Source organism: Neomonachus schauinslandi, chromosome 8 (genome assembly GCF_002201575.2).
Source record: "Neomonachus schauinslandi chromosome 8, ASM220157v2, whole genome shotgun sequence".
Classification (NCBI taxonomy): Eukaryota; Metazoa; Chordata; class Mammalia; order Carnivora; family Phocidae; genus Neomonachus; species Neomonachus schauinslandi.
This window is the reverse complement of record NC_058410.1, coordinates 9768685-9794462: the sequence shown is the minus strand read 5'-3', so window position 1 is coordinate 9794462 and position 25778 is coordinate 9768685. Positions and strand designations below refer to the sequence as shown.

Genomic DNA, 25778 nt, shown 5'->3' with positions numbered 1-25778 from the left:
TCAGGCTCAGTGGGGCACCCCGCGGCCGCGTCCTCCTGCGCGCCCAGGAATGTGTGGAATCTTCCTCCTCGGCGGCCGCCCGCCGCAGGGAGGACTTCCCCTCCGGCCGGGGGCCCGAGATTAGCCCCCCGAGCACAGCCCCGGGGGCGCGGGGCGCCGACGCCAGGCCCGCCCGGCCGCAGCTGCCTCGCCGCCGGGGGGAGCGCGGCGCCTTCGGGCGCGGGACGCGGAGGCGGGGAGGCGGCCGTGCGCCCTCACCTGCCCCGGGGCGGCGCGGCGGGGGCGGGGGGAAGGCCGCGGAGGAGGCCGGGGAGGAGCCTGCGCGGGGCGCGGAGCCCCGGCCCAAAGTGAAACTCCGGGCACTTGGCGGGCGCGCGGGGAGCGGAGACGGGCTGCGCGCCCTCGGGCCCGACGCGCCCCGGCGCCCATGGCGCTGAGCAAAGGGCTGCGGCTGCTCGGGCGGCTGGACGCCTCGGGGGAGTGGAGCGTCCTGCTGGAGGCGCGCGGCCGCGGGGACTGCCTGCTCTTCGAGGCCGGCACGGTGGCCACGCTCGGTGAGTGCGACCGCGCCGCGGACCCGGGGCTGGGAACGCGCTCCCCTGGTCTCCCGTCCCGGGGGAGAGACGACGCCCGAGGCGAGGGCGCCGGCCGTGCCCAGACTTCGAGAAAGGGGAACCTCCCTTCCCCGAGGTGACCAGTCCCGGGCGGCGCCGAGACAGCCGGGGCGTGGGGTCGCGCGCGGGGTGCGGGCGGCCTGTTTGAGGGGACCCCGGGGACGCCAGAGTGCCCCGCAGGCCGGGCCCAGGGCGCGGCGGCCCGCAGCACCTCCTGGGGGTCTGCCCTCGCCGCGCCCGCCCGGTGGTTGCGCTCTTGGAGAGCCGGTGTGGCCTTCTATGCCCCCGCGCCCCGCCGGGACACGTGACAGGTTCACCGCGATCCCAGGGGATTGACCTAGGAGCCGCCCCGACCCCGTGCCTGACGCTCGTTTTCTTTTGCACCTGTTGATGAAACCAGTGATTGCCCGTTGGTTTGTGTTGGCTAGCTTCTGTTCCCGAGGGGATAGGGGACACAAACACGGGAACACAGACCCCGGAGAAACCTCTGATGGAACCTGTATTGACCCCACGTAGATACTTGGCCGAGAAGCATCAGTTTTGCAAAGTGCAGAACTTGTAAGCAAATGTACCACCTGGTGACTCTACCTTTATGCTGGATGTATTTGTAGATGCCAAGCCAGTACATTTCACGTCCGTGCTTCAGGAAGTGTTGAGACTGGCCTTGTGCCAAGGACTTTAGTGGTGATCTCATTTAACTTTCACAGTTCTGCAAAGGAGCTACTGTTAACGCCATATATTATAGATGAATAAACTGGGGCCTGAAGAGGCTATGAAACTTGCTTGACCCAAGGGGACACACCTCTACCTGAGTCCTATGCTGCTGCTTTTAAAGATTTATTTGAGAGTTGGGGAGGGGCAGAGGGAGAGAGAGAGAATCTCAAGGCGACTCCTTGCTGATCTCACACCCTGAGATCATGACCTGAGCTGAAACCAAGAGCCAGGTGCTTAACCCATTGAGTGTGCGGCTGTTTTTATGTCATACAACACGTGGCATCCTGGTATCACCAGCCAATCACCCTGTCCCTTGTTCTGTGGCTCACTTCATGGGGAAGGCCAAAGTGAGCAAAACCAAGTAGGACTGTTAGAACTTTAAACTTGAACGCTGGAGAGTAGGCTTCCAGCTGGTGTCTTGCTATACCATCTTACCTTGTTCGTCCTAAACAAAGCACAGAGGAAGGTCACTGTCCTTTAGGTTCTGGATGACCAGGGCACTCACTTCCACAACACTTTATAAACGTCTCTAGTCTTTTTGCCCCCCCACCCCCATATTTGTATGCATGGATTCTTCAGTTAGGATATGCCTCTTGGAAGAATCATCTCTTCTATTTCAGTTTCCCTAATCATTTCATTAGCATATAGTTGTCGGGCTTGTTTTCAGTCGCTTGGTTACTGAAACAGTGTCTCCAGCATTGTTAGTACCATAGTGTGCCTCCAGTCGTTGATTAAATTATTATCAGATTATTCCAGTTTGTGCTCTGTCCCGAAAAATCCAAGTTTGGTCATTTGCTAAGGTCTTGAAAGAAAACCACAGAAATTTCCATTCCATTTTAGATGTCTACTTCATACCACATTTATCAGAGCCAAGAGATTCATTTCATGGTACAAAAATACTCCTTCATCAAAGAGATTAAAACGTCCATCACTTGGATTACGGCAACGTTAGGCAAGGTTCATGCACATTTAAGAGTTCCTTTGAAGCCACTTGGAGAAAAAGACTTTATTTTTTCAGAAGTGAAGACTTTAAAATGATTAATGAAAATAATACAATGCATATTTTCCATTTGGAAATTCAGTTTGGGCTGTGATGCATGTATATTACTTTGGTGACTACAGTCCACTGGATTCTAATACAGAGGGTGTAATGGAAGGAATTGGCTTGTCTTCAACTCATGTGCAGCCCACATTTGTCACTTAACCAAGGATTCATTTTTAAGTAGAACTTAGGCCGAATACTTAATTTTTAAAGTCTGTTTTTCTTAAGTGAAACTATTTTTAAAAAGCAGCTATAGCGCTTGGTGCTATTGCCGGTCCAGAGGAGGATTATCAAAGCCTTCTGTTACTAGAAAGTTGTTGTTTCGGGCTTTTCAAGTATCCGAAACACGCCACAATTTGATAGAATGGTTCTGAATTTGAAATTCCCATCTGTGTTTCAAAGGGCTGGCTCCTTTGCTTTCCTTTCCTTGACAAGGAAAAGCGTACTTTCATTTTTTTCCCCAGAAGGTTTCAATGCCTGCTTTTGCCTGGGACCAGACATCTGTGGAAGCCGGCATAGCCGCGGTTGGAATCCTGACCACTCACCCTTTCCATGAGGTTCAAGCCTGGGGGCAGCTTCCTCTCACTTAAGCTGTGGTTTCCTGTGATGGGTCTCCCCCCCGGGAGGAACGGGGAGGAACCAGAGGCCAGGCAGACTTATGTGGATGGTTTATTGCCATGTGGGTGGTGGTTTCTCCCCAGCCAGTGAGCGTTCCTCTGCTTGTCCAGAGGCAGATGCATGCCTCTGCTTTTAGGGAGAACAGCAGGAGAGCTCGTGTGCCCCACAGCGGGCTGCAAGCACAGCTCTTCAAAGGCCCAGGTTACCCCACAAGGATCCACACTTGAAAGCCTCTCACCACCCGCAGGGGCTCACAAAAATTGCTTCTTGTTTCCAGGCAGTGCTCAGAGACAGTCAGGGCCTTGAGCTGGGCTGTGCATTTAGGAAAAGCTGATGATCCTTTGCTGGTCTGGCTGGGCCCCGTCCTGCTGTTCGTTCCGCAGTGACTCTGCACCCCGGTCTCCACACCTGGCCATCGAGCCTGCCAGCGGGAAGGTTGCCGAGGGACTACTTCTAAATTCCTGCTTCTACAAGAATTAGGTTGAGAGTCTGTCTTCAGAGTAGATCTGTGGGAACAGGGATTCAGAAGCAGAAAAGCCAAACATGTTGGCCTACGTTTTCTCGGTGCCTGATTGGAAGGTAGGAGGTTTCTCAAGTACAGGTGGAAAGCCATAGCATGGAACAGTTCCCCGTGGTCCGCCAGCCAGTTAGCACGCAGAGCTTCTCTTACTGGCACATCTGGACGAAAAGTCCTTGCTGTCTTTCCTTTTGTCTCTTTTAGACCTAGTGTGGACCAAGGGAAGGGAAGTGCGCCTGTTGTTCGGGGATTTCATTTTCAGAACACACACAGATACTCCAAAGTTCAGCCTTCTCCAAACAGCCCCCAGGAAGGGTGGCCTGCGAGTGTCTCTGTGTTTGCCCGGGTGTTTGTGAGCGAGTGCGACCCTGCCTCTTGCCCCCAGCCACGCTTGCTGTTGAACAGGGAGCCACGGCCGCGGGGGTGGGGGTGGGAAGGAGGCCTGGGAGACTTAATTAACTTAATTAGTGAGTGTCCCTAAATGACGCTGAGCTTCTGGGGGGAAAGTTTCTGTGTAAACACCGGGCCTGGGCTTTTCCCAGCTGCTGTGTTTATATGGAGGTCACAGTATCCTGCTTTGAATTGCTGAAACGGCCACAGAGCCAAGCAAGGCTTCTGCTAAACTGTTGCCTTGCTCACTCTCCCTGGCTTTGCGGCCCAGAATTAGTCAGTGCCTTACAGTTTGACCTGCTTAAGGGCACTTGAGAGGATCGGTTGAGTGGCCAGGTGATCAGCTGTCCTGGGTGGAGACTGCAAGACAGGGAGGGCCGGGGGGGGGGGGTGGCTCCAGGCTGCTGACTGGGGGACACCAGGGCAGCCCCCACGTGTGGGCCTCCCCGGCTTGTGGCCGGGTCCTTCTTCCTACTTGGTGGTATGCTCAGCATGATAGTCACGGAAACGCAAACTGGGTTAGTATGTACTTCTACCTGTCGTTTGTGTACCTCGCCAGTAGGAGTCTGATGTCATATCTTGCCAGGCTCCTTTTTGGGGCTCTGTGGCTCAAAAACCTTTCCCATAACCTTTAAGTGTGAACATTTTCAAATGTACAAAAGTAGAAGGAAAAACAAATCCCCTGTACCTGTCACTCAGCATTGGTATCTGTCAATATATTTCAATTCTGTGTTACCTGTTCCTGTGTTTTTTAAAGATTTTTTAATATTTTATTTGAGAGAGAAAGAGAGCAAGTGAGAGAGAACATTTTCGGGCGGGGCGAGTGGTGTGGTCGCCAGCCGCCTCAGTCTGAAAATCGGATGCCTTTTGCGGGGGTGTCTGCAGCGGACCAAGCTGAAGGCTTGAAAGCCAAGCCCCCAGGGCTGCGCAAGCATCTCCGGGCCGCATTTGCAGTGGATGGTGCTTCTGAAGAGATGGGCGCAGTCAGGGCGGTGTGGCCATAGACAGGACGGGCTTCTGTCTTCCACACACTGCTGGATGTTGTGCGGACACTGGTGGATTCGTCTGGGCGCTGGTAGATGAGGGGCTCTCAGTGGGCAGGCCGGGGTCCACCTTCAAGGCCAATGCAAAACAGCCCAGTTATGGGCACTTTCTAATTGTGTTCAAGGAATGCTGGAAGGAGCTTTGGGGTACTGTTATGTACCTGTAAGTCATTCTTGAGGATGATTTAATGAAAACCTGGAGAAATACACATGTCCTTCCGGCACCTGGTGGCTCATTCGGTTAAGTGTCAGACTCTTGGTTTCAGCTCAGGTCATGATTTCTTGGTTTCAGCTCAGGTCATGATCTCATGGGTCCTAAGATCGAGCCCCTTCTGGCTCTGTGCTCAGTGGGGAGTCTGCTTGAGATTCTTTCCCTTTGCCCCTCCTCCCCCACACGCTCATGTGCACATGGGTGCACATGCTCGCTCTCAAATAAATAAATCTTGAAAAAAAGAAATATGCATGTCCTTGATCCAGTATTAAATGGATAGAAATTTACTTCAGGATATATTCATATAGCATGAGCTCATTTTGCTTTGCAGATGTTCATTGAATTTTTAGCTAACTAAATAAACCTTGGTCCAACTTGATAATAATAGCTAACATTTATGGAAAAAAATGGCTAACATTTATGGAGGACTTACCATGTGCCAGGCACTGTCCTAAGTGGTTTACATGTATTGATTTATTTAACCCACACACCAAGGCAGGTATTAATTATGATTCCATTTTACACTTGGAGAAAGCAAGGCACAGAGAAGCATAAGCATTTACGTGAGGTTCTACCTCTAATTAGTGGTGGAGTCATGATTTGAACAAGGCCCAGAGGCTCTAGAGAACAGTACATTCAATAGAATCTCATCCCTAGAAAAAAGGAATGTTCAGGGGCGCCTGGGTGGCTCAGGCAGTTAAGCGTCTGCCTTTGGCTCAGGTCATGATTCCAGGGTCCTGGGATCGAGCCCCACATCTGGCTCCCTGCTCAGTCGGGAGCCCGCTTCTCTGTCTCTGCTTCTCCCCCTGCTCATGCTCTCTCTCTCAAATAAATAAATAAAATCTTTAAAAAAAAAAAAAAAGAAAGTTCAATGTGTGTATGAAAAAGACTAGGTGTGTCCTGTTGTCTCTGTGCTTATTTTGGGTTTCAAAACACGTGTGTCATCAGTCAGTGCAGATCAGGGGTCCTAGTGAGAGTAAGTATGTCGAACATTCCTGTGGGGACTGGATTTTCATTGGATGCTTGTGTCAAGAGGAGCGTTCAGGCTTGGGAAAGCATTTGCCCACTTTCTGAGCAGTGTGTGTGACAACATGAAGGGGACATCTTCAAGAGAAACATGTGGGCTTCGGTCCTGCGTTCCAGCAGAGCTGAGGCTTGCCCTGGGTAGTATCCTTCCAAGTGGATGTCCCCAGCACCTAGAACAGAGCCTGATTAGGACTCAAAGCTCTGAAGAAAGTGCTAGGTTTCTTAGCGTAGAGACAGCAATGAGCCACCAGGCTCCCCAAGGACATGCTTCTGAGTGTGAGGTGTGTCACACAGATAACATGTTGGACTGGGGTCTTCCCGAAGATCTCAGTCGTGGGTGGGGAGAGATGCCTGAGTGAGTGCATGCATCTTCCTGTCCTAAGTTTGCTTGTTCTTGTTGGGGGTGGGGGCAGTGCTCAGCCAGCTGGGTGGACAGAACTGTGTTTTGCACCCAAGGTGGGCACTGCGCATCTGTCTGGGCCTGGTGCTTAGCAGAGGGCCTGTGCAGGAAAGCTGGATGTATCTGGCCAGGTCCTGGGGGAGTGGCAGTCCGCACTCACGGCTTATGAAGCTGGAGGGTTGCCATTTGCTTGCAGCGCTTCCTGGTTCAGAAAATGACTGCAGCGGGAGGATTCACTTGGAGCATATTAGCTAAGGAGCGCAGGCAGGGCAGTTCCTTCTGGTGACCCAATTCTTGGGAGCAGTTCCAAAGGACGAATACGAAAGTCTGAACTTAATTTTATGGCAGTTTTTTGAGGATCAGGGACTCTCCGGGAGAGCCTTCTGTAATATCGTGGAAGCTAGTACTTAATTCTGTTCCTGCATCTCTGTGCATTCCTGCCCCACCTCCTCCCTTCTCGGAGACCGGGCCTGATGGATGCCCCCTCCCTGACCTCTTGGAGCCCCTGTCCAGCCTGACCACAAGCTGCTGTGCTCTGCACCCACTACCCAAGAACAGGCCTTATCTTCTGCCGCTTCTGCTCCTTGACAAGGTCTGCGGCGATGCTCAGGGCAAAGCAGGTGATAAAGAAATGAAGAGGGGGGGCACCCGGGTGGCTCAGTCGTTAAGCATCTGCCTTCGGCTCAGGTCATGATCTCAGGGTCTTGGGATCGAGCCCCTCATCGGGCTCCCTGCTCAGTGACAAGTCTGCTTCTCCCTCTGCCTCTGTGATCGCTTTCGCCCTCTCTCAAATAAATAAATAAAATCTTAAAAAAAAAAAAAAAAGAAATGAAATGAAGAGGAACCTTTGTCCTTTAGAGCATTGTGAGGTCTCACAAAGCAGAACTTGGGCCACCAGAGCACTCCTAGTTTTGAAATTGATGTGGGATTTGAGGAGGTGGGGGAGAGGGCAGGGTGGTCACAGTGATGCTCAGACCCAGCATAGAACTGGGATGGTCTGGACACGCATCAAGATCTAGGAAAATGGCCAGATTTAAGGAGGGTATGATGTACAGTTGCTTATCTCTGCTGACCAGCCGCCTTTTTGTATTCAACTTGTATTGACTATATTACTGATTGATGGTGGTAATCTCTACTCAGAAAAAGCAAGTTACATCCCTTGCCTCAAGTCTCACCCTAGAATGTTCCAGTGAGACCTCCACTAAACCCTTCACCTGTTTCCTCTGCAGCCTGCTGGTAGGAGAGAAAAGACCTGAATTCCCACCCTGGCTCCTTATGCTAGTCCTTATCTGTCCTTATCTGAGGGAATTAACCTCTCCGGCCTCAGAGTCCACATCTGAAAACCAACGAATGACAAGCTGCATTGCCTTTCCTTCTCTGGAATTCCATGTTTCTTAAAAAAAAAAAAAAAAAAATTAAACACTAAGCATAAGCAAATAAGCAATACCCTTACTTTACACATCTAGTTAAAATAATAAGCTACCCAGAAATTTGAATCTTAGGAAAGTGATCTGGCAAGGTAAAATCTAAGATGGTTCAGATCTAAGTCTGAGCTGAGAATCTAATGCTATACATTTTTTTTTATTAGAGACTTATGAATTAATTAAGGCATGAGATTCTCTCTCCTTGGTTCTGCCCCTTTCCTATAACTGGCAGAGAAAATTTTTAAAAGGCAATAACAATTTAGCCGCAATTAGGGACACAAAGTAAGGTATTTATTAAAATATCATAAAATGTGCTAAAGTAGTAGCTCCTTTAGTTGGTTCTTATTAGCATCTATTAACATTCTGAAAATCCTACCTTTCGTCATAAACATAACTTTGCTTTTTAACAGCCTGCTCTGGAGTGGGGAGTTTGTGTGTCTGGGAATGTGTGGTCTTGTTTCAGCAGCTTTACTGACTCTGTTGTGTGAACTTAACATCGCCTCAAATCTTATCCGTGGCTGATAAATCCTGTATGTTGGAAAAAACTCCGTAAGCTGAGGAGACAGTTTTCTGCAGCTTCTGCTTCCCTCCAGGTGGAGCCAAGCCCGATCCTGCTGGCAGAAGGAGTGATAGAAGGCGGTCCGATGTGGCAGTCCAAGTGCTCTGGCCCAACGGAACTGTGACACTCACGTCATGGCCTGCTTCAATAATGGGCTTGTTTTTATGTAAATGGTGTAGATAAAGAAAGAATATTGGAAAACTTGGGCTAGAAATAACTTGCCACCAGCCCAGGCCTGAACCAAGCCCTTGTGATAAGGTCCATCATAGTGGTATCCGTTTCTCTTTTACCCAGACCACCAGGAGGGGTGAGGGGAGGGGCCTGTGGCTCGGGAGGGGAGGGGCCGCGGACCAGCCGGATAGGGAGGGCGGGTACTAAGCCCCGTTTCCTCCACCACCTTCCCTGCTTTCCAAGCTGACCTGTCTAGAGGGGGCACTTTTTTGTAGTTCACAGAAAGGCACCCTGTGGGGTCTAGGCTGCCTTGGAGAAAGAGACCAGAAAGGCCTTCTTCTAACTTGTATGGCGGTGATAAAATTTTAATCCAACTCTGGAACTGGTGCTTGCAGCTTACGCGCGCCCCCCGCCCCCGCAACATAGGGGTGCGTTACAATAAGAGCACACACATGAAGGGAGGAATTGTAATGAAATGCCATCGCCTGCGGATGAATGTCTCCAGACCTGGGGGGGGGGTTTCGGGAGTGTGTCTGACTTCGGCACTCTCCGCATTAGGGTTCTGGTTCAGTTCGCTGTTAGGAAATTTAGGTTGCTGAGAGCTTACTAGAATTTTGTCTTAAAAGAGAAAATAGACCCAGATCCAAGACCGGGGGAGTGATCCTGTAAGAAAAGTTGTGAGTTTAGAGGCTGAACTTTGTGACTTTAGTTTGCTCACCAGCTTTCTGCTGGGCCTTGTAGGAGGGGCCTCAGTTTTGTGGCCTCTGTGTGCTCGCCTCCTGCGCACCCTCAAGTCTTTTGGGTGCAGAGGACAAGATTGTGCACTTGGAAGATTCAGGAGACAGATCCTGAAGTACCTGTAAGTGAAATGATATCATATCTGGGATCTGTTTGGCAATACTTCGGGAGGCAGATGGATGGACACGTGCGCGCACACACGGGAGGGGAGGGAATAGGTAAAATGAGACTGGGAAAATGTTGGTAACTCGGAGTTGGGTGATAGGTATGTGGAGGTTCGTGAGACTTAGTGAATTAATAAGCTGGCTGCTTTTCAGGCTCAGCAGATAAAAATTGATGGCTTTCCAATATACTATCATGAGTCAATTAGGAATTAGAGTCTCACATAGGAAAGCAAAGATTCCTCTCCCAATGACAACAATTTCCGAGAATAAACATAATAAAATATGCACGGCCTAAAAGAAGAAAGCTATAAAACTTTACTAAAGCACCAAATAATTGGAAAGGTATACTGTGTTCTTTGATAGGAACATTGACACTGTAAAGATGTTCTTCTCCAAGTAATCTATAAATGCAAGTATCTATGAGTAAAATCCAATTAAATTCTAATAGGAGTTTGAGAGAAAACATAAGGGGCTGACTAAAGTATATGTGGGACTCCCCGCACGCTTAAATGGCAGCCCCATATGGGTGGGGCAGAGGCTCGGGACAAAAATGTCTGAGTCATCCTGGTCCTACTGTTTTCCTCCACTCCACCCAATCCCCCAGCAAGTCCAGACCTTTCTACCTCCACAAGGATCTGGATGCCACCAGCTCTGCCTCCCCTCCCCCCTCTCACCCCCACTGCTGCATAAGTACGGTGCTTCTCCAACCAGGCCCTCCTGCACTTGGACTGGCGGCTGCCACCTAACTCATGTCCCCGCCACCACTCCCAGGGCTTCCCCAGCCCCCATGCAGGGACCTGCTCAAGCCTGCACCACCTGTGACCTCTGCCCTGGCTCCTTCTCCTCTCTCACCATTTCCTGAGCTCACTCCATTTGAGCAGTCCTGACTGGCTCCTGCCTCAGCAGCTTTGTACTTACTGTGCCTTCTGTCCCCAGTGCTCTCCCCGCAGACCTCGGCCTCGCTGTGTCCTCCTCATTCGGGCTATCCGGATGATTTGGGCGAAACTTTCCTGGCCACACTAGCCGAACTGGCCCATAGGATCCACACTCCCCACACCCCCGTTGTCTCTGTTCCGTCACCTGCTTTCTTGTCTTCATAGCACTGATGACCAAAAGCACCTTCATTTGCTTGCCTGTGTACCGTGTAACGTTGTTGACCTCGGGAGTGCAGGCTCTGTGGGAGCAGGATGTTGCGGGTTGCATCCCCCAAAAAGATCTGTCTGAGTCCTAACCCACAGTACCACCATAACTGAATGTGACTTTATATGGAAATCAGGTCTTTGCAGCCGTAATTAAGTTGTAAACTAAGGTGAAGTCATATGGGAGTAGGATGGGTCCTTAATCCAGTAGGACTTAGTGTCCTTATAAAAAGAGAAGACACAGAAACAGACACGCACAGAGGGAAGATGGCCATGCGAAGACAGAGGCCGGTGTGGCCACCAGCCAAGGACCCCCAGGCCCCCAGAAGCTGGAAGAGCCAAGGAAGGATCCTTCTCTAGAGCCTTCAGAGGGAGCATGGCCCTGCTGACACCTGAGTCTGGAATTCTAGCCTCCAGAACTGTGAGAGCATAAATTGTGGTTATTTTAAGTGCCCCAGTTTGTGATACTTGGTCCCGGCAGCCCCAGGAAACTACGACAAGGGGCATTTCTGTCTTGTTCAGTACTGTCTTCTCAGCCCTGCCTGTTGTGAGGAGCAGCTCCAGAAACACTGCGGAATGATGAAGGAATGGCAAAAATAGCCAGGAGGATTTTGAAAAACATCAGTGAAGATGAACTTGATCTACCAGATAGTAAAGCATACTATAAAGCCGTAAGGATGGTATAATAGAGGAGCGCCTGGGATGTTCAGTCGGTTAAGCGTCTGCCTTCGGCTCAGGTTAAGATTCCAGGGTCTTGGGATCAGGATTGAGCCCCACATCGGGCTCCCTGCTCTGCGGGGAGTCTGCTTCTCCCTTTCTCTCTGCCTGCCTCCCCCGCATTGTGTTCTGTCAAAAAAATAAATAAAATCTTAAAAAAAAAAAAAGAATCGTATAATAGACAAAAATCAGTAGATTAGAAGAGAGGGCTCAGAACAGACTTATGTAAGTGGATTAATTTAGTTTATTATAATGGTGATGATTTAATCAGGGAAAAGGTGGATATTCAGCAAATGGTGTTGGTACAATTGACCAGTGCTGTGCCGGGTGGGGCTTTTCCTTTACTCAGCCAGGGGTTCAGACCGGGTTCCCCTTGGATTGTCTAGTCTGAAAGGAGGAGGGCAGAAACCTCAGCTTGCCCCCAGGACGGTGCTGGCTGTCCATGTCCAGGGGAGTGAGTGGTCTTTGCAGGAGTTTTTGCAGGTGACTGTTTGCACAGCCATCCGGCTGGTAACTAGCTTCTCCCCCCAGCTTAAAGCCTTGTGCCCTGTTAGAAACCATATTTCTCTTTTTTTAAAAAAAGATTGTATTTATTTGAGGGGAGAGAGAGAGAGCGAGCACAAGAGCAGGGGGAGGGAGAAGCAGACTCCCTGCTGAGCAGGGAACCCAACACGGGGCTCCATCCCAGGACCCTGGGATCATGACCTGAGCTGAAGGCAGACGCTTAACCGACTGAGCCCCCCAGGCACCCTGGAACCAGTATCTCTTATATAACCCCCAGAAGTACAGATTCCAGGCTTCACCCAAGCCCCAAGCCTGGTGTCCTCGTCAGCAGGTATAATTCATGTCTGTCTCTTTCCTGTTCAGAGGCAATTGGCCAATTAAGGTCATTTTTACCATAAGCAATGTTATCTCGTAACATAGTTGATGGTTTACCTTTATGGGGTTCTTGGTTTTGTTAAGCCCATGGGGATGCTAATTAAGTTAGAGCCCTACATTATATCATATATTAAAGCAAATCACAGAGGCCTTTAAGGTGAACTATAAAGAGCCCCAACTTTTAAAATACTAGAAGAACATATAGGAGAAGCTTTCACAGTTTTATGGTGTAGAAAGCCTTTCTAAACAAAGCATAAAACTCAGAAGTCAGAAAGATAAAGACATCTGACAGATTTAAGAAATATTTCTTTATTAAAGTATAACATAGTATAGAACAATGAACAAATCCTAAATGTACAGCTCCGTGAGTTTTCCCAAAGTGAACACACCCACATGACCAGTGCAGGATCTGGAAACAGAGCCTTGGTGGCACCTTGGACCCCCTGCTCAGCTTCCACTCAGTGTCAGACTGATAGATTGGACTACATAAATATGTAAAACTCCAGGATATCAAAAGACACCATAGTTTAAAAGGTAGTTTAAAAATGAGCAACAGCCTGGAAAGAAACTGCGTATAACCGTTTGCAACATATAAAAGGGTCAAATACTGACAATCGTTGGATATAAAAGAGCGCCTATAGATCACAAAAAAGGACAAATAGTTCACCAGAAAAGATAGCAAAGGATATCTAAGTCGTTCTCAAGAGGAAAACTACAAATGACCCGAGCCACAGGGCCAGCACCGCCCACTCTGCTTCGGGCAGTAAGCTGTGCTGGTTCTGTTCTCCATTTTTCTTTCCATCTCCTTCCTGGGACTCAGGTGTGGAGGCCCCAGGACAGACACTGCATTCCACCCAGTATGACCCCTCCCTCTGCCCCCCTCCCCCGTGCCGTCCCACCTGTCTCTCCCCTTAGGCCTTGATCCCTTTCCCAGGAGACATTTGGTTCTTTCATGCCCTGGCCCCCAGGGCAGCCGCACAGGCCTCCAGATAAGCCCAGATTGGACTTGTCCTGTAGGGGACACACCTGCTCAGGTCCAAGCCAGGCTCAGTGCTGGGAACATCAGGGCAGGGCTCAGGTGCTTGAGGCATGAGCAACAGCTGTGGCAGGACCAGGAATGGTAGAGAGTAGGAGGGGGCCACCACTGCCGGAATGTGGGGCAGGTGGTAGGTATGGCATCCCATTCAAAAAGGCCAGAGTTGGGGAGGACAAAATAGGCCCCCAGGAAGGAGTGTGGAGCCAGCATCAGAAGCAGCAAAGTGTTCATTCTGTAAAGGAGAACTTCCCCAGAGAGAGGCTGCTGAACAAAAGGATTTCACAGGTAAATGACTGAGGGAGTCTGGACCTGGCACCCGCCCCCCCTTGGAGATGTGCCGCTCAGGCTGTGTAGTAAATACAGCTGGTCAACTAGCCCAGGGATCCCAAGTATGTTTGACCTTCTGTTCACAGCACATCAACACACACATCACATCTTAGGATACACCAGGGTCTCTTGGGGTGCATTTGGGGAATCGCCGCTGTGAGGTGATTCAGATTCTAAGGCCAGGTTCTGACCCAGCCACAGACTTTTCTGTTTCCAAGGCTGGAGCTAATGCCAGGTACAGAAAGCCTCTGGCTGGTTGGTAAATCAGAGGAGGCAGTTCCCAAATCAATGATCTGAGAAGGTTTCTTCTGCCCTTTTGTAAAAATGGTGTGAATATCTTCCCCTGAGGTTGTGTGGGGCCTCTGCGAGTAAGCAGGCCTGTTTAATTAATAGACACATATGGAGGAAGAGGCCAAACTAGTCACAAAAGATGCCCCCAAATAGTACTAGTGTGTTATTCACACACTAGTGCCTAGTGTGTGAATAACAAGGCACACTCATGTGTCTGCTCAGAGTTGAACTTCCTTCATCTTCCTGGGCCTGTGTGCCCTGTGGGCCCGAGGTCACATCCAGCCGGGTTGCAGCTCTGCATCTTTGTGGTGCATCTAACACGAGTGAGTGGCACACGGGCGTTCTAATCACATCTCTAAAGCCAGTTTTCCCACTAAATAGCAGCAATGGCAGTTTTTTAAAAATCAAAGAAGCCTGAGAAGTGAATTATAGCCTGTTTTCTGGATTCTGGATTAAAATATAGAGTAGGAATTGGCTTTTGGTAGATGGATGAAGTCTTACCTCAGCTTCCTGGAACTGTGTCCTGACCTCAACAAGTCCCTCACTCAGCAGGCTCTCTGAACCCCGCCTTCACCTGCGCGCACTCCCCCAAACGGAGCATTGCTGGGGGTGAGGCAGGCATCCTGCTGCTCACAGCCACCTGGGGCCAGGGTTCCTCCTCCTCCCCGAGAAGGACCACTCCTCGGGACGCACACTTCTCCTTGCTGAGATCTCCCTTCCTCCTGGCCATGCTCTCCGTTCATAGAGGAGCTGGGCTCCTGGCTCCCTGGGTTCTCTTCCACCACAACTCCTGTCCCCATCCTAGCTGAGCTCCTGGCCATCAGCATGACCCACCTGCTCCGCTGGCCTTGCTCTGCCCTCACCGTCTCATTGCCAAGCCCTGCTTTGCCCTCACTTCACCCTGCTAGACCTTCTCATCACCAGTTATTACGCCACCCTGCAAGGTCAGCTTCGGGCACCCTTCACTACCTGCTCCCTCCCTCACGCCCGACCCAGACAGCTCTGCCGCCCTGCAACCTCCCGGCCACCGTCACTGCCCGCACACCCCGTCCCCCATCCTTCTCTGGCTTACAGTGCGCCCCCAGCCTGCACACAGTCTCCGCTTGGTGCGTGCCAGGCAGCCCCCCAGCCCCAGATGAGGCCACGGCCCCTCCGCCCCACGCATGCGCCCGTGTTGCCACGTGTGGCTGGAGGGAAACAGCACCGCGCTGACTTCTGGCAACTTCACGAAGGGTTTTGGGGTTTTGGTGCTGGTCCATAGTCTCTAGGCTCGCAGCATTTTCCTCCTCTGGTTGCTCCTCCGCTCTCCAGGATGGCCCTTTCACACCTTCTCAAGCCCTCAGCACCTTGACGCTCTCAGCTAATGTTTTGCTTCCTATTGCCCTGAGAAAAGAGAAGGAATTAAAAGGAGAACTTTCATGAGCCCCACCACCTGACCTGTTTGCCCGGTGCTGGCGCTCTCGCCACCTTCCCTCTGTTACAGCGATGACCCCCATGCTCCTCTGCGACCACCTTTTCCACCCATGTCCCCCCCACCCCCATCTTTAAAGACTGTGCTCCCACTCTTTCCCCCTTTCCTTCCTAGCTGGGTGATTCCCACCATGAAACCAACAGACAGTTGGATCTCCTGTTAAGAAACCTTCTCCCGGCCCCAGCCCCTCACCTCCTTTCTCCATTCACGTGCATGACGGGCTGGTGCACGCGTGCTGTCTCCGCTCTCCTCCCATCCTCCCGTGACACGCTTCGGCCAGGCTTAGGCACTTGCCGCTCCTCTGAAGCCCTTCGTCAAGGTCCCCGTGACTTCCACCTCGCCGGACCCCGCAGAGGTCTGTCCTCCCTCCAGCACCACCGAGCGGATCACACCTCCTTCCTGAAGCGATGCTCCTTCTTCTGGGCGTGTTCCTGCCTCGCTGCCATTCTCCTAGGGGCTCAGAGCAAGCCCCGGCACAGAGGTGCACATCTGGAATCCTTGTTGAGGGATGGAGTTGAAGCAGGACAGGGTGTGACTTTCCCTTTCAGCGCCCACTGGGCATCTCACGTAGCACAAGAAGATATATGTGGATCACGCTACATGGCTTCTAAAGGGGTGTGTGTGTGTGTGTGCACACACGTGCACACACATGCATGCAAATAGGGCTTCTCTGCAAGGGGGAGGCTCTGAGGAGGGGTTGTAGCAGGGCTGGGAGGGGCTGTTCAGCTGGACGGATAACTGAGGAAGGAAGAAGAGAGAGGGATGTCCCGAGGAGCTGGTTTGGCTGGTCAGTTAGAGAGGAAAGTGGAAAAGGAGCTGTAAGTAGAACCTCCAGCGCCAGGCCAGGCCCGTGGACCTAATTTGTTAGTCATAAGAAGCAAACTGAAGGGCTTGCTGTATGAGGAAGTGACGCATCGGGACTCGCTCCAGGAGGAGAGCCTGGGGGGGGCGCGGGAGAGACTGGAGGCCCAGGAATGAGATCTGTGGTCAGGCCGGGAACCCTGCCCCCAGGGAGCGGGTCTGCAGGATCCGCCCCCACGTGTACAGTGAACACGCACATATTTGTAGAGAAACAGGTACGGTTGCGTTTCACGCTGGCTCTCCTCCCTGTGTGGCGCCCCGCTGCCCCTGTCCCCCGGCTCCGTCAGAAGCATGCTCAGCATGGGCCAAAAGACTCCGCGGTAGAGGCTCAGTGTCCAGCCCTGCACTGCAGCCCTCTTGTCCCAGGAGCCGGCCTCCTCCTCCTCCGGTCACAGCCACAGCGGACCTTGGTGCAGGGAGGGGAGTGGGGAGGGCCAGGGAGGGCCCACCCGGCTGCACAGATGTTTTTTCAGCTGTGGCTGCAGGAGATGATACATTTCCCCTTTATTCTCTCTGGTCGGTTTGCACAAGCTCGCACAGCCTTGGTGGGACGCAGCGCATTTGCTTAGGTACTGTGTTTCTGAGTGCCCGCCCCTGCCCCACTCCCCCCGCTCGCTCTTTTGTGTGGCCTGGACTTTTTTTGGTGAGAGAGAGAAGCAGTGGGGAGTATAGGAAAGTTTCTTCTTGGGGCTGCCTTGCGTCTGCCCAGTTGGCTTTCATCATGGCTCACGAGCTTCGGTTAGACTGATGTTTTGATTTGCATTTTGCTTAGCAACCCTCCTGCGCCTCCACCTGCCCCGTCTGGGGAAAAACCATTGTCTTTCGGAAGAGCGGCTTTAGCTCTAAACTGATAACTCTGGAAGGAACAGCCGTAAACCAGTCTGACCTGAGCTCGTGAAGGAGACGCTGACCACAAATGGTACCTTGGTCTTGGGCGGTCCGCATTGTGAAATTGACCTACTTATTTTTGTGACATGTGGGCTGGGCTTCACTGGGATTTCCTTATGGTGTGTTACTGAGGAATACATTATGAAAGAAAGAAACTTGTGGTTCTTTGATTATTGATCTGGACTGGCTGTGTGCAGACCAGGAGATGGCCTGCGTGGCCTAGGTTTTAAAAGAAGCAGAGCACGCTCTGGCTACAGGGCTGACTCCTACTCCTTACGACACTGGCCCCAGCCTCGGGACGGCGGGCCGAGTTTGCCTGGCTTTGGGGCACGCCACCCTCTCCCTGGCAGGCCTAAGTGGCGGCTGTTTCCCTTCCATTCCCTTGGCCCACTGGCCCAGGGGGTGGGATGTGTGTCCCCTAGGCCACTCTTTGCCACCTCCAGACATTCCTTCCCTCCTCCGTAAAAGCACTTGAATCTCAGTGTATGGTGCCTAACAGAGATCTTCCATGGCTCATCTGAACTTCCAGACTGTTACGTTCCCACTGGGGGTTTAGGACGGGAGCCACAGCTTGCTGGCAGAGCAGTATGGGGCGGTCTCCCGAACGTTCACCCAGCCCTCAGGAGACCCCAGGCCCATTCCACTCACCTGGTGTGCATGCCATGTCCTCGAACCAGGACAAGGTTCACCCATAGGATCCAGTGTTGGGTGGCTGAGCTTCCAGGGTCCCCTCAAAGGACAGGCTTGTTCATTCCAAGAGTGTCCCCATGGCCCCGTCATAGTTATTATAGGTCACCTGTGGTTCCTCGTAGCCCAGATGCCTTCTACCAGTCAGGACTATTTTTAATCATAAGCCAGGCTGTCTAGTAACATAGATAACTTATATCAGGTTACCAGGGAAACAGGACTGGAATGTTAACCTGAGGTCAGTTCTCTTGCAGGCTCTGTTAACCCTTTGCCCACACACATCGGGGACCCCATCACCCATTGCCCTGTGTTGGAATTACCTGGTGATTTTACCTCGTTTTCTGCCAGTGTCGCCGATGCTGAGGCTTGCCCTCATTCTTGGTAGCTTCAGTCATCATGGTGACCTTTCTGAAGCCCTTGCTGACCTCCCCCACAAGAAGTGTGTCCTCCACCCTGGCTCAGCCACTCTCTCCCGCGGCCAGGCCCTGGTCCCCCCACTATCTGTGTCAAACACTCACTCTGCACCTACTACCCCCACCTTTTCAGCTCAGCCCTTAGTTCTCCAGTTCGGTGATCTATGACCCTGCTAGGATTGTGATCGCTGACACTTCCATGGTCCCGCGCTGGCCCCTGTGCCTCCCCTTCAGATCCACAGGTCATAGCCACCAGCTCCGCCTTGCACCTCTCCCCCGTGGGTCCTTGTCCCTCTCGTGCTTGGTCCTGCTCGATTGGTGATACCACCAGTGAGATCCTCTCCTCCTCGCCTGAACCCTCCTCTGCATAGCTGGAAGTTTCCAGAGACCCACTACCATGCTGATAGGTGTCATTGCTACTTCATGATCCCTAAGTCCAGGTGGGTCCTTCGGTGACTGTCCCAATGGGCTATTCACAAGCTCTGCAGCTTCTCCTCCTCACTCTGAGCTGATGGACTTGCTTCTCGCTACACTGAAGCCCTGAAGCATTTGGGAGGGAACGTCTGCACACTGGCCGCGGCGGCCCACCCCCCCCCACATCTGGCCGCTGTGTGCTCCTTTGTCTCCTATTAACCATGATGGACTGTTTTTGAGGGTGGCCCCCACTTAGACATCGGATTCCACTGACCTTCTCCGGGGCCTCGCTCCAGCATCTCCCTCTCTCTACTACATCGGTTTTTACTGTCCCAGAGCATTTCCACCATCACGTGCGTGTGGGTGCAGATGCACACACATGTACACACACATGCACAGGCATATACATATGCATGTACAGACAGACACATGTACACACTTGCACAGACATATATACGCATGCTCGTACACACATATATACACACATGCACACATATACACAGACATATATACATGCACGTACACAGAGACACACATATGCGTGTACACACATAAATACATAGCACATGCATGCACATACACACATGCACGCACACACACACCTGCATGCATATGCAGACATATACATACATGCACGTACAGTCATGCACACACATACACAAACATATTCATGCATGCATGCACATACACAGACATATACGCACATGCACACACATACATACATATATGCACGTACACAGACATATACATGCACGTGCACACATACCTATATACACACATGCACGCACATATACACACACGCGCAGACATACACACATATACACGCACATGCACAGACACACGCACACACATACATACATGCACATACACAGACATATACATGCACGTGCACACAGACATATATACACACATGTACGCACATATACATGCACACACAGACATACACACATATACACGCACATGCACAGACACGCACACATGCACATACACACACACATATACGCACATGCGCACACATATACCCCCCCACATACACACACACATGCACACACAGAGAATTCCTCAAGGAATTGTCTCTACCCACTGTCTCTGTTTCTCCCTCTCCATTCAGCTTCTTGCCCCTCAACTGCACGGACATTGCTCCTTTCTGGGCACCAGCGCCTAACTGGAAGGACAGACACTTTGTCCTCATCTTACGGAACGTAGAGCAGCATCTGAACTCGCTGACCCCTCCTGCCCCTTCAAACACTGTCTTCTCCCACCTCCAGGACACCACACGTTTCTGGTTTTCCTTACATCCTTTTGGACATTTCTTTTCATTCTCTCTGATTTTTGAATGCCCTGTTTCCAACACTCACTGCCCAGGTGATCCCCTCCAATCTCCAGATTTTAAATACCTTCCGTTTGCTGGGGACCCCATTTGTATCTCTGGCTGGACTTCAGGCCGGCACAGCTCTGCCCTCGCCGTCTGCGCTGGGGCGCCCGTGGGCACAGCCGGCTCGTCCGTCTGCCCTGAGCTCCTGATGCTCCATCCCAGCCTGGCTCCAGCCTTCCCGTTGTCCAGGAGGAAGACTTGGCCTCATCCTTGGACCCTGTCTTTCTCTCATATCCCACATCAGGTCTGTCCACAAATCCTTTTGGTTTGACCTTCAAAATATATGCAGATAACTGGTGATATTAAGGAATTACGGTTAAGTTTTTTTAGATGTGATAATGGTATTGTAGTTACATTTTTATTTTATTTTAAATATTTTTTTAAAGATTTTTATTTATGTATTTATTTGACAGAGCAAGACAGAGAGACACACAAGCAGGCTCCCCGCTGAGCAGGGAGCCTGACGTGGGACTCTATCCCAGGACTGACCTGAGCTGAAGGCAGGCGCTTAATGGACTGAGCCACCCAGGCGCCCTGTGGTTACATTTTTTAAAAGGAGCCTTTATCTTTCAGAGATTCTTTTTTTTTTTTTTTAAGATTTTATTTATTTGAGAGAGAGAGAATGAGAGACAGAGAGCATGAGAGGGAGGAGGGTCAGAGGGAGAAGCAGACTCCCCGCCGAGCAGGGAGCCCGATGCGGGACTCGATCCCGGGACTCCAGGATCATGACCTGAGCCGAAGGCAGTCGCTTAACCAACTGAGCCACCCAGGCGCCCCACTTTCCGAGATTCTTTCTAAAGTGTTTATAGATGAAATGCTAAGAAGGTTGGGATTGACTCACAATAATCTAGGGCAATGATTTTCACCTGGAGGACTCATTAAAACAGATTTCTGTGCCTCAAGGCCAGAGTTTCTGACTCAGTAGGGCTGCAATGGACCCGATCGTTTGTATTTCTATTGCTGGTTGATGCCTATTGTCTGAGGCCTACATTATGAGACCCACTGAGGGAAGGTAGAGGAGAGTGGTGGGAGGGGTATGAGTGAACAGGGTTGGGCAAGAGCTGATAGCAGGGGAGTTGGTGGGGACGTGGTAGTGTGGGTCCATAGGGTTGTTCCAGTACTCTATTTTTCTTTAGAAGTGTCCAAAGTAGAAAAGTGTGTGTGTGTGTGTGTGTGTGTGTGTCCAGAATTTGACTATTTCTCACCACCTCACTGCTACCACCCTGGTCCAAGCTAGCATCATGTCTTGCCCGGATCATTCTAGGGGTCTCCTTGCTTTTCCGCTTGCCCCTCTAGGATCTGTTCTCAACATATCAGCCAGAGCGATCCTCAAAACCCTGCGATGACTCCATCTCACTCAGAGTGAAACCCCAGGTCTTTCTATGACCTACAAAGCTCTCCACAATGTGTCCTCCACTCTGTTTCCTCTGTCAGACATGGAGCTCCTTGCTGGTCCTCAGATATGTCAGGAGTGCTTCTGCCTCAGGACCTTTACACATGATCTCCTGGACTTACAGTGCCACCCCCCAGTCACTCAGCCATCCCTGTCATTTCCTTCAAGCCTGCGTTCGAAAGTCGCCCTTGCAGTGATGCATTCTTAGACGACAGTAGGTAAAGTTTCACACACACTCACACCGCCCACCACACACTTTACACCCCCTTCCCCGCTCTCTTTTTCTCCCCGGGTCCTATCACTGTCTGTATTGTGCTTATTGAGCTTGTCTGTCCCCCTTGGCAGGAAGCTTGCACGGTCGGTACCTGGCGCCGAGTGGGCCCCGCCACTCCGCCTTTGTGCATGCGCCTTGCCCATGCCACTCTTCCCGGCTCCCACCCCCTCCCGGATTGGCCTCCACTGTCATCTCGCATCCGTTCATGACACACGTTCCTTCTTTGCCGCTGCCAAATGCCTGCCTTGGCCAGCTCTGCGGCAATGGGCTTTTGTCCGTTTGGGTCCAGGACAGTGCCAGCCATGGCAGGCTCTCAGCACGCCGTTCGCTGGGCGCATGGCTGCGTCCCAGGGGCGCGAGGTGGATGAGGAAGAGGGTGGGAAGCAAATGAGGGGACTTTCCTTAAAGGCTGGAAATTTGTGGCCAGTGGGGGCGGAAGCAAAGGCATTCTAACGTGGAAAAATCTACAGGAAATGCAACAAAAGTGTGAAAGACAGGAATAGGCTATTTTCGAAACATTAAGTAAGGGAGGACAGAAGTTGCAAATGGGCAGGCCAAATGCAGTCTGCAGAGGTGTGTGTTCAGCCCACACGATGCTTAAAATAAATTTGGATTGGTTGCCAATACTGAAAAATCAGGCGTGTCCTATTTCTCTCGAAAAACTGGAGAAGACTTGCTGGCACTGGGCTGGCATGGGACTGGCCATCTGCCCCCATCAGAGGGGCTATGTGTCCTCTGGTCACTCGTGGCCGCCCCCTGTAGCAGCTTCATTCATTCATCACCTGCCTGGTGCTTGGAGACATTCGATCTGTGAGCTCCCTTTTGTTTTTTTTGTTTAAGAATTTATTTATTTTTTGACAGAGAGAGAGACAGCGAGAGAGGGAACACAAGCAGGGGGAGTGGGAGAGGGAGAAGCAGGCTTCCCGTGGAGCAGGGAGCCTGATGCGGGGCTCGATCCCAGGACCCTGGGATCATGACCTGAGCTGAAGGCAGATGCCTAACGACCGAGCCACCCAGGCGCCCCTGTGAGCTCCCTTTTGAAGAGCAAAATGGATTTCTTCTTCCTTCAAACCTAACTGAGGAAATATAGTTGTTTGGGGCAAGCAGGGGTGTCGGGTGATTTGGGAACAGGCTGCCTGAGAGGCCAGGCCTCTGGGAGTGGGGGGTCGGGGGGTGGGGGGGCTGCATTATGGGAGAGGAACGTTTCCTCTTACACAGTGAGGGTTAGAAGGAGCGTTAGAGAGGAAGGCATTGAAAAGAGAAAATAAGCTTATAGGACCGATAGCTTGCCGACAAGTCTAGGCTTTAAAAGGACTGACTCAGCACATGAAAAAGTGACCAAGTGTTATGGGTTCCCACGTGTCCCCAAAAAAAGGTATGTTGAAGTCCTAATTCACAATACGTCAGAATTTGCAGATGTCATTAGGCGAGATGAGATGAGATGAGATCATGCTGGAGTCGGGTGGGCCCCAAATCCAATATGACCGGTGTCCTTTTAAGAAGAGGACAAGCCACAGAGACACACACTCGGAAGATGGAGGCGGAGATGGGAGGGATGTGGGGGGGGGGGGGGCACCGAGAACTGACAGCCCTGACCAGAAGCCAGGAGGAGGCAGGGAAGAATCGTCCCCTGAGCCTTCAGAGGGGGCAGGGCCCTGCTGACACCTGCTGCAGACTTCTGGCCCTCAGGCCCCGTGAGATGGTCCCGTGTTGTGGTTTGAGGCCAGTAAGGTAGCGACTTGCTGTGGCTGTGGGCTCCCACGTGGCAGGCAGAAAGGGGTTTCCATTGGGAAGGCAGTAGCTTACAGGATTCGAATGGGACCCGGTGGCCCTGGGGTGTTGTGCTCGTTTGTTTGCTAAACAAGAGGATGAAGAGCCTTTTGTTACTTGTATTGGCTTCGTGTTCCTGGTGACAGGCTGTGATGTGTGCACTTGTCACCTGTCACCCAGCCGGGCAAGCAGCCAGTTGCGTTTCCAGGGCTTCTCCTCAGGGGCACGTTCCCACCTCTGAAGTGTGGATCTGACCACCTGGCTCCGGCCAGCAGTCGGAGCTCGCAAATGCAAGCAAAACTCGCATTTGCAGAGGTAAATGACCGCACAAGGGCCTCCTTGTTGCTGGAATGGGGTGACCCTGAGGCTTAAGGATTCTGTGTGAGGGCTTTTGTAAAGCTCCAAGGGTTGAAATATATATTCTGGGCTCAGAATTGTTCTCGTGCTTTATCAGCGCGTATCCTGAGAGGAGGGCCGGGGTCCTGGTTCTGCCTGCAGCACCTACGTGCGGGAGACACCGGGCTGGCTATGCCCGTGGCCTGCGGGTGTAGGCTTTCACAGGGTGGACCTGTCCTAGGTCAGGGCGCAGGCCCGTTTCCAGGAGGACTCTGTAGGCACAGGACACCGTGCCTGGCCCTCCGCAGTGGGCTTGCCATCACCTCTGGGCAGGGGATGTTGTTCATCTCGGCCAGGAGCAGATGTGGGGAATGGAGAGGCTACCTCGCCCTCCCTCACCGGGAGCGGGAGGCCTGTGGCCTCTGAGAAATGGATTATAGCCATCTGTGGGCCCCTAAGATGTCAGCATCCTAGTCCTTAGTCCCTGTGGCTGTTACTTTGCGTGGCAAAAGGGACTTTGCAGATTTGATTAAGTTAAGGGGCCTGAGATGGGGAGATTGTCCTGGGTTACCTGGGTGGGCCCAGTGTACTCACGAGGGCCCTTAAAAGAAGGAAGAGGGGGGCGCCTGGGTGGCTCAGTCAGTTAAGTGTCTGCCTTCTGCTCACGTCATGATCTCAGGGTCCTGGGATCCAGCCCCGCATCGGGTTCCCTGCTCAGTGGGGAGTCTGCTTGCTTCTCTCTCTCTTCTTCTGCCCCTGCCCCCACTCATTCTTTCTCTCAAATAAATAAATACAATTAAAAAAAAAAAAAGAGGGAGGAGGGAAGCAGGAAAGGGGGAGAGAATGAGAAGTAAAGGTGGGAGCAGAGACCAGAGTGAGGCCATCGCTGGCTATGAAGGGGGCGGGCAGGGGCCAGGAGCCCAGGAATGCAGCTGGGCTCGAGATGCTGGGAAATGCCAGGAAACAGGTTCTTTCCTAGAGCTTCCAGAGGAATGCAATCCTGCCGACACGGATTTTAACCCAGGAAAACCCATTTCGGAGACTTCTGACCTGCACAGTTGTCAGCTCACGGATGTGTGTTGTTTTGAGCCAGTGGGTCTGGTCCTTTGTTACCACAGCTGCAGCAGGGGGACGAGTGAATGACGCGCGGCTGCCCCTTCTCTGAACTGGCGGAGGGAGTGGGTGGGACAGCGCCCCCCCCCAGTCCTTCTAATACTTAGCTTTAGGTTACTATGCCCCCTTGCCCCCCCCCAGCACCCTAATCAATCAGAACAATTCCTGTGAGGACCGGGGGGAAATTGACTTAGTAAACTGGTTCTTAACCTCTTCAGGGTACTAACTCCTTTGCCATTCTGACAAAAACAGTGGCTCCAAGCTTCATAAAAAAACACAGCCAAAAATTTGCACACAGTTGTAGGTTGTACAGATCCCCCCAGACGCTCCCCCGGGAAGCTGCAGTGTCGGCTGGGCCTTCCTCTGTCGTCGCAGATTAAGAGCCCATCTGTCACAGTAAATCAGACGCAGGGTGACTGCTCTCCTAGTGAATCTCCCTAATGCTGTCTGCCAGGCCCTCCTTTGAGGGTTCATCCGGGTTCCTGTTTCGTTCTCTGCACATAGAAACATTCTTCAGAGGAAGGGTCCAAGGGCCTGCCACCGTCCGTGCCAGATGGTCTCTGGTGTCCTTGAAGGGCAAGGACTCCCGGCTCCAAAGGGTCCTTCCCTCTGTCAGGTCAGCTTTCTTCTCTTGCTTTCTGCCAAGGCTGTGTCTCGTCCGGGGCCCTGGTGGTAACTGCTGAAGACCCTGGGGGCTCTGCTCCTGTAGCCTGCTGGCGGTGGGGGGGGATGCCTCGGGCCCAGGCCCGGGGTACCCGGGACA

General features: G+C 52.0%; 1 protein-coding gene across 2 annotated transcripts in view; it reads left to right on the top strand.

Moving 5' to 3' along the window:
* Nucleotides 1–361: 361 nt before the first annotated feature.
* Nucleotides 362–25778, top strand: part of SYNJ2 (synaptojanin 2) — a 96482-nt gene continuing 71065 nt past the window's right edge. For both annotated transcript variants that reach the window (XM_044917357.1, XM_044917356.1), the window contains exon 1: nucleotides 362–554. In XM_044917357.1, coding sequence (XP_044773292.1) covers nucleotides 428–554 — 127 coding nt within the window. In that variant the 5' untranslated portion in view covers nucleotides 362–427. The remainder of the gene's footprint in view (nucleotides 555–25778) is intronic.